Raw genomic sequence first — 12,165 nt, forward strand, 5'->3', positions numbered from 1 at the left:
ATGTATCATGCATTAGCATGTGTGCACCATTGTGTATGCATGCACAAGTGTGTAAATTAAATATTGGTGTGGGGGAAAAACATCTAAAAAGTTGCCTCAGTGTAGGTTCTCTCCTTCATGCAGTTGGATGTAGTCAGCTATATGTGAAAATATAAAACAATTTCTCTAGGCTGGTTGATTTGTCCAAATTTGTCTTGATTACAATAAAGAAATAGGTAAACCAGCAACTGAAAGAAAACATTTATTGAATCAAAAGTCAATACTCTCCTTTTAATATCTACAAGACAACATTGAACTTACAGTATTTAAGAATGAACATAATGTACAAAAAATGTATGTTTGTTATAAAAATATGTCTCTCTTTTCTGGCGACTGAGCTGTGGATTATTATTTCATTTTATTTTTTGTGGACCTCGGATACACTCTTTAAATTTGATTTTCTGTCAGTGACAATAAAAAAATGGTCCTGAAAGCCTAGAATAATTTGAAGAGCATTTTAAACAAGACATTTGAAATCTTGACCATGACAACATCTGCTAGAATGGCCACATATTTGGCACAAGCAGCCAGAAGGTAGTTTCAGTCAGTAAAAATATCTGACTGGCCTACCGGAACCATTATTTACTCAACACTGCATTGCCTCCTCTGCATGCAGTGGGCATTGGAGAAGTCAGAGGTCCAGGTCACAGATATAGGATAACAGCTGGTATATCTGCTCAGCTACTACTTGTTCTCTTATCAGCAATGCTTACACAGATTACCAAATCAACAGAATGGGCCCAGCAGTGATCTTGGATAAGGCTATCATTCTATTATCGTTTGAAGAATGCTGACCAGGTTTTTGGTTTTGTGTGTTTTAAAGGTGTCCATGTAATTTATCCTTCATGTTGATATCTTCCCCTTACATATGAATGGGAGTGGAGAAAATATCAACAGGGATTAACTACAAAGCAATGCTACTGTGTAATTGCCCTGTAGTTCCAGTGACGTTTGCATTTGGTTTCTGTATGAAATGAAACACAAATATCTCTCTCTGTGTGTGTACTTGTCACCTATGAAGATTTTTAAGTCCAATTAGGCTCAGTTATTCCACTTGCCAGTTAGGATGTTAAGAATTGTGCATGAGGAGGATTCTAAGTATATTTTTAATAAAATATTTTGCTAGTGTTCAATCAACTGACTTCAGTTCTTTGTGACAAAGGGAACATGAGGATGGACAAGACAAAAAGAAAAAAAAGGGAGGGGAGGGCAAAAAAAGAAGGAAAGGGGATCACTTACAGAAATATTTCCAAAACAGTGCAATATTAAAACACAATTTTCACACTTTGTGAAAGAGGAACATGCTTTGGAACCTGAGCAAACGGCTTATTTACCACTAAAGCAAAAAGCCACCCTGTATGTTCTTTTTGCTGGCATCAGTTCCTGCCAGGTTACTATGTTGCTCGCAGCAACTTACATGGCCCCTAAATATTTAGTACGCAGAAACTGCCAACTACTTGAGAGGTCAACTAAATTCCAGCTATAATACTGCAGGCAGTTTAACATGCTGCTACTGGAAATACCAGAATGGCCTAAAATTAAGCATTAAAAAAAAAAGGAGGAGGGGAGAGCTTGGAAGTAATTCTTTGAAATTAATTTTTTGCCACTATTTTACAAAAAATAAAAAAATAAAAAAATAACAACCATTTCAAAAGCCCTTGTTTTAATTGTTATCTTGATGACACCAATGAGTTTTGCAGTGTTTAATGGTTGTTACTTTAATTTGTTACTGCAGCAAAGTAATTTAGATTGATTTTTAAAATTTAAAAATAGCATATACTATCAAATAATGCAATAATATAATGTTTTATGTTTTCACTAACAGAATTTAATGTCAACGAATTAATTTTCATTGTAATGGCAACTTTAACACATTAGCACCAATGCTAAAATTTCCAAGCTCGGGGTAGGGGGAGGCAGGAAAAAATAGGGGAAAGCAGTCAAATATAATGCCTCTTTAACCAGACAAAAGCGCCACCACAACATTTAGCTTGTACGTTACTACACTGGCTTACAATCTTGAGGTCAGCTCTTTCAAAATAAATATATTGAACATTTACAACAAAATGCCTTATGAATGCAAGCTCCCTCTTTATTATCTCAAGACCAGCTGGATCAAAACCCAAAGACAATGTATTTTCCAAAGCAGCTAAAAGTTACAAGTCCTCCCTACACACCCGCAAGATATTGGCATGGTTGGGTGCTACTGCAAAACTTTTTAATAAGCAATAGTATCATCAATCTGCAAGAACAAGCATTTTTTTAAAAAAACACCTAAAGTAATTTTTTTTGGCACCCAACAGGCCACCATACCAAGCAATTTCACATAGCATGCGGTCATATACTTTGCTGATTTCTGACTGTGTGAAATGATAATTGTGCTTGCAGGTCCCAGACCTTTAAAAATACCTATATTAACAATGACAGGTCTGACACATTAATAGGAACCCAATTACAGAAAAGGAAACAAAGATTTTTTTTTAAAAAAGCAACATATGAGAAGAGCACAAAAAGGGCCTTGCAGAGGAAACACAAAATTCAAATCAACCCAGTATTGAACCATATGTTGAGAATTTAGTTTACTTAAATTTTTTTTTTTAAAAAAACACTGACAGTAAATGGAAAAAAGCTCCCCAAAACAACTTAACCAATACTATATCCACAGATGTTTTGGTAGCAGTGAAATGTAAGATTGCCACTGGAAAGGCACAACAAGACCAGTTTAAAATATCATCCTCAAAAGCAGAATGGGAATGTTTCAATGGCGAAATCACAAGGGGTGGATGATGAGCCATCAACTTCTCTTGTCATGAGCACAGGAAGCAGTCACCAAGGCATAAAGAGAAGGACACAGGAAAGAAGGTACAGAAATTCATAAGAGCCTGTAAAGAGCAAAGTGCCACATGAGTAAAACTTGCAAAACAACATACTCAAATGAAGGAATAGAAACATCAATTAATAGGAATAAAATACAGCTGTCACTGAATATATCATCTATAGCTTGAAATCTCCTTCATAGTTAATGTATAGGAAAATATGTGCTATGTTCTGAGTGAAGCATGGAAACATTAATCTTTTAGGTTATAGAGTCTGGTGCTGGCCTAGTGGATTTTTCCAAGCTTTGCTTTTGACACCATTCAACATATTTTTCCCCACCAGCTGTAGCCAATATTTCAAGAGTGGAGAAAATTAGACCAGGCCACCACAGTTTAAGTGTGGGATGTGGGATCTACAGTCCTACAGCATCTGGATGGACACATATTCCTTACCCCTGCAATGATTCATAGTGGGGTTAAGGAACTGTATAGCATAGCACCATGTTAAGTGTTCCTGTGATAAAATCACTTTCTTTTATCTGGAACAACAAATGCATTAATATCCAATTACACAACCATTTGAGGTTTTACTGTAATGCATTCCTCCTGCTCTCATCTCTGCATTCAACTCTTCAGATTCTGGCACTGAGAAAACAATTCAAGTGCAAATACTTCCTACAAAGATGAGAACACTGAGTGCCTAAAGCTAACGCTTGATGGATAAGTGCATGAAATCAGTTTAACCAAATCTTTACAAATAAATGGTACTGGAAATACTTGCTCTTTATTATCTCTCTTTGCTTAACACAGCACACAAATTTTTACACACATCGTCCCCCTTTCTCACTCCAATCCAAGCTCAGCATTTTAGATTAACAAATCTAAACAAGTTTGCTATTTAGAGAACTATTTTAAAGGGGTATTACAGCTTACAATCATGTCTCAGCTAGGCAGCAGCAATAGGCAAGAACATCTACAAACGTTATATTGTAATACTCACTGGAAATATGTGCTTCAGTTATCCTGCCTTTGTATCTACAAGCTGCATTTGAACATTTGCAGACATGCCTCCTCCATAGCCTCCTTTGGACTGCATTTGGTTCTGAATTGAACTCACCTAGACAAACAAGGATAAGGTAGAAAAGACAGATCTATGAGAGACATGAACTTGTTTATTAAATCAGTGAAAGATCACTGCCAAATTATAGCTTTCCTAGAGATAGCCAAACTATTGTTGCAAAAAGGACACATCAGCTATGCTTGTTCTTTCCCCTTGTTCAATTATATGTCAGTTCAATCTTTTCACTGCACAGAGAACGGAGTCACTTTCATAAGACTGAAAAAATCTGTTAAGACTTATGTCCTCCATGGACTGATTCATATACATGCATATGAATACAGCTTGGGAGTTATGATTGGGGTAACAAGGACAGAATGCCATTCCTTTTAAAAATAACAGAACAAATGGTAATGTAACAACATGCCTTTACTTGTTACTCCAAAATGGTTGCTGGGGGTCATTTTGGGGAGATTTTTGGCCACTTTTGTGATTTTCATAGAATCAGAGAAATTTAAAAATTACAAGGGGCTGCAAGAGCAATCTAGTCCAACTGCCTAGAATGCAGGAATACACAACCACATCAAATTTGTACAGGAATACACAAATACAAGTAAGTCTACATATGCATCACTTGATGCTTTAAGCTTTCTTCATACCTTACTAACAAGAATGTTTCACTCAGTCAAGGGTCACTGTCATGAAAAAGTCTATGCATCTGGCAAACAGGGTTTCCTCTCCTAGGAAATCTATATGCATAGATCTCTACAAGTGTAAGCCTTTCTTTGTAAATGTCTACTTTGTTGTGTTGCTTTAGGGATCCAACCCGTCAATGTGGCCTTGTTATTTCACAACTAGCCATTATATGAGCAATGCAAAGCAGGGCATCTGATTACTTATGGCTGCAGTGTGAAGGGTCTTCAACAAAAAGTATGAATGGTTTTGTCTGTGATGGTCATTTCATCACATTGCAATTAACTTGTGTATGTGTGTGTGTGTATATATATATATATATATGTGTGTGTGTGTGTGTGTGTGTATATATATATATAAATATGGCATCAAAATAAAGGTGTTTTTTTTAAAAAAAGAGAGAAGACAAATAATATCAACTGTAAAAGAAACTTCAGAAATGCAGTGTATGATTAATGTTGCATGTGTCCTAAAAATAACTCTATATAATAAGGTTGACAGATACATAACCATGTGAATGAAATGCCTCTCTAAAGAGATAGAGTAGGCTTTGACTTCTGAAAAATACAGTAATGCATAATCTGGCACAAAAGATTTATTTGTTTTCTAACTGACCCAACTCCCTTCTCTTTCAAGAGGGGATTGATTTAAGTGGAATGTTGATAAATGAAATAAATACTTCTTGGATCAAGTAAATAAAAGAGACAAAAGGTTTTGCAACTCTGTCCATAATAGTCTAGCACATTTCTCACTGGGATTTGCAAATCATGAATCAAAACAGTCACTGCTGTTAAAGACAACAAACTGTAATATTAGCGAAGCCTCTCTGTGTGCAACAAAGATGCAAAAAAGGCAGAACACAAAGTTGCTGTGATGGACACACACACACAAATACAAAAATCTTACTCAGATCTTTGAGGTATTACTGTGCAGTGCATTATTTTATACTGTATATTTGTGACAGCTGACAGTGAAAAAAGGGGATAAGAAGAAAATAAATTCGAGATGTGGTGCTGGGAAACAGTGCTAAGGATAGTGTGGGGCAGCCAGAAAGTCAAATAAATGGGTCCCTGAACTGATCAAGCCTGAAATCAACCTGGAAGCCAAGATGATCCAACTGAGGCTATCATACTTTGGCAACATCACAAGAAGGCATGGCTCGTTAGAAAAGACAATAATGCTGGAATAAGTAGAGGGTATAGAAAGAGAGAAACACTGCATGCCAGATGGATAGATCCAATCAGGGAGGTCACAAATCTGAATTTGCAGGAACTATGGTGGGTTACAGACCGCCATAAGGGACATCCTTAGGACGTCCCATTTTGAAAAAGGGGCGTCTCTTTCAGACGCCCCTACTCCTATTATGGACAGAGTCCGTAACAAATGGCGGCAGCCTTTCCACATGGCCACTGCCATATTGACGTAGTGGATTCTATGCATCCACACGTCATGCCCCGGAAGTGACGCCGCGAGTGCGCGACTAGTGCCTTGCGATGTCTTTTCCGGGGCCCAGCGGTTTGGCCGCTGTGGCTCCCAGACGCTGCGGCTCCCAGACGCTGCAAGCGGCGGCGGCGGGAGACCGCCGCATTTCGGCAGTCTGTAACCCACCTTAGAGACAAAGCAGACTGGCTTTAAACACCAGCTTCCCAGCATTTTGGGGGTGTTTAGATGCTACATGCCCCCAAGATGCCTGGAAGCCACCCAGCTGCCCAGACATGAGCTGGCTTCTGGGCACTCCAGCAGCGTGGCATTTACATGCTGCAAGAGCACAGTAAACCCAAGCCGGGCGGAAAAAGCCAGCTTTTTTCCAGTGCAAAAAGGAGCGGCAATCTGCTGATTATTTTTGGCTTTGCAAAAAGGAGGATTGGGGCTGTGGTGTGTGGTTGCCATGGTCCCAAATCTAACTTTCTCAGGGGCAGCCAGTTCTGCCCCTAAACAGACCAGTGGAGGGCAGGGGATTGTAGAAATGTCTCACCCACAGGGTTGCCATGAGTCGAGGCTGACCCGAAAGAAGTTAACAACAACAACAACAACAACAACAACTTTTTTTCCAGTTTTAAAATTCAAGTGTCTATTTTCATCTTCAAACATGACTCCATGTTTGCACAAGCATTCTTGTGTCATTTTATCAACAATTGTCTCTTTCTCTGTGCATTTGTGAGTGGTCACTACACTATGTTACAAATAACATGTCTGAAAATGTACTTATAATCAATTTACGTATAATTTATATAATATATATTTATATTTATAAAATATAGTATCTTAGAGTGATATATCAGGATTGTTCAGGCTTCTAACATTGTAAGTTCTAAAATACACAAAGCATAAAATGGTTGTTAAAGAGATCACTGATGGTCCGCACCTTCAGAGCATATCCTTCTCGCATGTAGACAGTTTATCACTGGAAAGAAAGCTCCCAACCCACCCTAGGAATGGACAGGGCTTCCTCTATCCCTCCTTTGAACAAGATGCTGTTGTGGAGAAACAAAAAGGACAAGGATATCTTAGGCGGGATCTACACCGCCAAAAAGGGGCGTGGCAGTGGCAATTCTAGGGTTAGGGAGTGCGCACCATTTGCACGCTCCCTAACCCTAGGACATACTCTGTATGTCAAAATGGCGGCGCCCTGTCTACATGGGCACCGCCATTTTGACAGGACAGACATGCTGTGTACAAATGGCGCGTCACGGGCGTCACATCATGGCGCCACTGTAGGGCACTCGTGCTGCCCTTTTGGAGCTGCTTCTGCCGCGCATATTGCTGGTGCAGCCTTTAAACAGCCGTGCCAGCAATACAGAGAGAAAGGGGCTGAGCAGCCCCAAAGGGGCAGTCTGTACTCCGCCTTAGTCACCCTGCACTTGTATGGCAAGGTAATGTCTAAAGCTATTCTCTACTTAGCACAGTTTGAGCATCACCTATGCCACTTCAGCTCAGCCCTAAGTCTTAACTCCTCTTGCACTCTAAAGAAAACATGCAAATTTCTGAATTCTTGCTTCCAAAGTTGCATTGCCCTTTTCCTACAGATAGAGCATCTCCCCACAATATTGTAAAATCTCTTTGTGATTTCTTTTGTCCAATGTGTTGTGTACATGCATGCATGCTTTCTGCACCTGTTGGGATTTGGATTCAGTTATATAAATCTTTCCAAGCTACTTCATTAGACAAATTGCAAGCAAGATAGAGGCAGTTTCTCTGAAGAAACTAGTTAATGTATGTATTTGTATGTCTTTTTAAAACAAACACTAGTGACTGCATTTGAATATCACACAACCACCATGATCAGAAAAGACAAATCATCTCTGGTGTGACAATCAGAAGAACAACTGGATCGTTCGAATATTATATTGATGACACTATTACAATTCCTCTTAACACTGCAGATTGCTCATGGAAGGGGAGTAGACAGGAGAACTATTAGCAGCAGCTGATTTGGAGAACTACAATCACTACATATTCCCTACCCTACTGCCTTACTCTATTGTGAGTAAGTATGGATCATGAAAAACCAATTATTTACAACTGTGATCATGAATCCTAGCATTATTTTTTACTAGATAATGCTGCAAGATTGTGAGCTATAATTTCTGATACTAGATGAGAGAACACATCTTCTTAGAATAGACACCAAACTGTATGACACATAATTCTTCCTTCTCTTCTTTGCAATAGGCTGTCTGTCATTTAGTTTCTCTATGCCACAGACATCAATTCACTTCAATTTTTATACAATACATTAAGGCCACAATCCTATAAACACTTAGCTGGGAGTAACTTCCACTGAATGCAATAAGGATTAGTTCTTAGTAGATGGATTATTTCTTAGTTGACACACGTAAGACTGAGCTGTAGTTATCATAAATTTGTTTTCTAGATTTCATTTAATAAGAGTTCCTTGACTAGAAACATGCTAGGTCTTAATTAACTAATGGATTCATTTGCACTTTTGGAATTTCCACTTAGTTTCCTTTCTTATTCTCTCTTTATAAAAACTGGTTTGTTTTTCTGTTCAGCCATCTGTATAAACTGGCTTTTCTGTACAAGAGCTGTAAAACTGTCCAGCCAAAATGCCCATAATTCAGTAAGCTCCATCATAGTAAAACTCTGTATGATTCACAACACCATCACATTACTTTAAAATGTGAGCCATTTAACATTTGTGACTTTAAAAATACACATAAAACCTGAAATATTTTTTAATCTAAAATCTAGGGTAGAGAAGTTTGGTTCTAAATTATGGATCTTTTCAATCTAAATCTAAAAAGCTATGGAATTCTTAGCAATAATACTTACCGAATTCATTCCACTAAAGAGGTCTCCTGAGCCTACATGAGCCGTGTGAACAAAGTTTGTTGGCTCACCAATCATACTCCGATCAATCCGTCGCCGTCTCTTCTGAAAAGTTGAGAAACAGATAAATTGGTTTAATCAACAATGGAAATGAGGTTTAAATATGAGACATGGGGCAGATATTAAATGTAACTAAATAAAAGTTACTTTTAACAGCTTACCAGAGCTTCATTACATTTTCAGATCAGAACTCAAATTCTTGATTAAAAGCGCCACCTTTATGATTTCTTTTTTTCTTCCTTTGTTATAAATATAACAAAAAGACCCAACTCCACTAGAAGTAGTCTCATTTGTCAGACTATCTGTTTATTTGAATGTATCCGTCTGTTAGAACCTCTCAAGCTTTCATCCATCATTTACCATTTCAATTCCCAAAGCCCCATCAGCATGGATGATGATTTTGGGATTTGAAACCTGAAGTATCTGAAGGAACAGTGTTTGAGAACCAGTGGGGCAGCTGGAATTTTCTGCTCACTGGTCCCATCCTCTTTGTCTTCAATACACATACTTGTTACTTTCCAAAGGACCAATGAAAACAAGCCCTCAGTCATTTAAAGCACATTTTGGGGTTCTTCAAAAAACAACACTCTTCTTTTGAAAAGTGCTGCACGTGGCTGTGGTATGTGTTCAATTTGTTTTTTTTTACTATATTATTGCTAATTCCTTGCAACAACATAACAATTACTTCAAGTCTGATTATTACTTTATACCTCCGTTTGAAAAGCTTGTCTCTTTTGCACATTAGGCCTTAAGAGCATATCCAATTGTTAGTTTCCAATAGAGCGGGGTCACTGAATCACTGAAACCTACGTTGCCTAACTCCTGTTGATCCAATAAATTTCATTCTAGCTGGGACTAGTAATTGGATTTAGGCTTTAGTTCTTACAGAATTACTGCTATATTTTTCCTAAAATTGAATCACTCCCAGTGACAAATAGCAAATTCAGCAACCTAATAATATGGAGAGAGAGCCAGCAGAGTGTAGCTGAGTGTTAGACAATGACTCTGGCATGTAGGATTCAAATCCCCACTTGGCCATGAAAATCCACTAGTGACCTTGGGCAAGTCATTCTCTCAGCCTCAGAAGGCAAATGCAACCCCCTTCTGAAGAAAACCCCATGATAGGTTTGGTTCATGTTAGGATCACCATAAGTCAGAAACATTTTGAAGGCATACAACAACAACATGATATGGACAGGGGCTACCTTTTTGATTTAAAACACAGTGAGGAGCCAGACACTTTATTTTTTCTGGTTCACGTTTCTTTCTCAATATTTCTATTCAGCAAAGTGAAATTACAGTAATCACTCAAATATCCAACAAATACTGTTCTCTTAACTGTCAGTCAGGTAGAAGCAAAGAATCCATATCTCTTCCGAATAAATCAGTCAAGAAAAACACAATTGCCCCCAAAAGATTTCTTGATCCACTATAAACATTTCTCTCACATATTTTAAAGGAATCAGCATCCTTCAACCCATGTGATAAGATGGTAAGACCACCTAGAGCTTTGGGTGGGAGTTTACACGTCTCATCAGCAGGATATCTGCTGTCCAAACACTGTCCCTGTTGAATCACTGCAAATCAAAGCCACAGCTGAGAATACATCATGGGCCATAGCCCATAAACACAAGGTATGTTTGGAATGAACTCAGGCCCACAATAGACGTGCCCTTTTCACAGACTCCCTGCTTTTACTGGACAACTAACACACTGGTCTGCTTGAACTCTGTTACACAAATGTTAAGCATGGAAAAGCATGCCAGAATTACAAAAAATAAAATAAAAGCTGGCACTATAATCATAAACACATGTATTTAGATAAGAGTTCCATCAATTTCAAAGGAATTTATTTTAGAGTGCTTAAGGTTATAGCCAAATCCTGTCACCCAATTTAGCCAGTGGAAGGTACCCAAAGAGTGTTATCAACTGGAGGAAGGCAAAGAGACTGACATACAGAGTATGATGTGGAGGAACACAACTACAAAACATTGCTTGTGTAACAGTTATAGTTATGAAGAAACTGGAAGATCACAAGCATTCCCTCTGAGACATCAGGAGTACCTAGTCCCTGTGACATAACTGAGCCAATTATATTCGGAATAAAAGTTACAGCAAACAGGAAAGATCCTATATACCTGTGTGTATGCCTTTAAGTCACCTGTCAGGTTATGACAACTCCATCAATTACATAAAGTTTTCTTAGGAAAGAAATACTCAGAGGTGGTTTTGCTAGTTCCTTTCTCTGAAATATAGCCTACAGCACCTGGTACTTGTTGGCGGTCTATCATCCAAGAACTAACCAGAGCTGACCCTCCCTACCTTCCAAGATCAGACAAGATCTGGTGCCTTTAGAGCATTTGCACAGTATAAATAAATGCCATTGCAGTTACCAAAATTTTTTCAAGCAAATGCACAATAGACAACAGTTAATTAGCTCCTCAACCATCAAGTAAAAAAGATCTCTCTCTCTCTCTCTCCCTCCCCCTCATTCTTTCAGTGCGTGTTTATGTGTCTACTTACAAAATGATTGGCAGCACTAGGACCTCCATATACAAAGATTCTGAGAAAAATTCAGTTTCTTGTGAAACTAGTTTTATTTGTAGTATTCTACCAGGATTCTGGTCATTTGGGTTTCTTGATAAATACTGTATGTGTATTTACTTCATAAAACTGCCTGAGTCAGGCAATTTGTCCATTTAGTTTGCATTGTTTACAATGGCTGGCAGCTGCTCTCCCAGTTTTCTAACAGGAAACTCTCCCATCCATAAATGGAAATCCCAGAAACTGAACTTGGAACCTCCTGTGTGAAAAGCACATGCTCTACCACCAGCCAGGATGTTGGGGAACTTACTAGGGATACTAAAAACAACAGTTCCTGGTGATCCCACCAATATTATGGTTATAGAATCCTATAAGAGCCATTTTACTATGTCATTGAGATTGCACCCATTATCTTACTGGTTTCAGATAATTGTTCCATTTCTCTCAGGAAGAAGGTGAGTTTTGTTTCCAAAGATGGCTTCTTGGCACTTTAATGGCTGAGCTATAACTGTTTACCACAAGCAAGCTGATGATAGGGTAACTGGCTTAACATGAAACACTACTCTTTGGGATAGTAGATAAAATAATATGTGAAAATCTCTTTTGTTTCTCTGGACACTGTATATCATCCCCTCCTCTTCTACCTATTAATGGACACTTTTTGCA

At 38.3% G+C, this 12,165-nt stretch overlaps 1 protein-coding gene across 4 annotated transcripts in view; it reads right to left on the reverse strand.

Annotated features, from left to right (window-relative positions):
- Nucleotides 1-228: 228 nt before the first annotated feature.
- The window catches only part of CDC42SE2 (CDC42 small effector 2), a 98,504-nt gene continuing 86,567 nt past the window's right edge, over nt 229-12,165 (reverse strand). For all 4 annotated transcript variants that reach the window (XM_042455107.1, XM_042455109.1, XM_042455110.1 and 1 more), the window contains exons 3-5: nt 8,899-9,000; nt 3,856-3,972; nt 229-2,921 (exon numbers count right to left, since the gene is read on the reverse strand). In XM_042455107.1, the coding sequence (XP_042311041.1) occupies nt 3,874-3,972; nt 8,899-9,000 (201 nt within the window). In that variant the 3' untranslated portion in view covers nt 229-2,921; nt 3,856-3,873. The remainder of the gene's footprint in view (nt 2,922-3,855; nt 3,973-8,898; nt 9,001-12,165) is intronic.

Source organism: Sceloporus undulatus, chromosome 2 (assembly GCF_019175285.1).
Source record: "Sceloporus undulatus isolate JIND9_A2432 ecotype Alabama chromosome 2, SceUnd_v1.1, whole genome shotgun sequence".
Lineage (NCBI taxonomy): Eukaryota > Metazoa > Chordata > Lepidosauria > Squamata > Phrynosomatidae > Sceloporus > Sceloporus undulatus.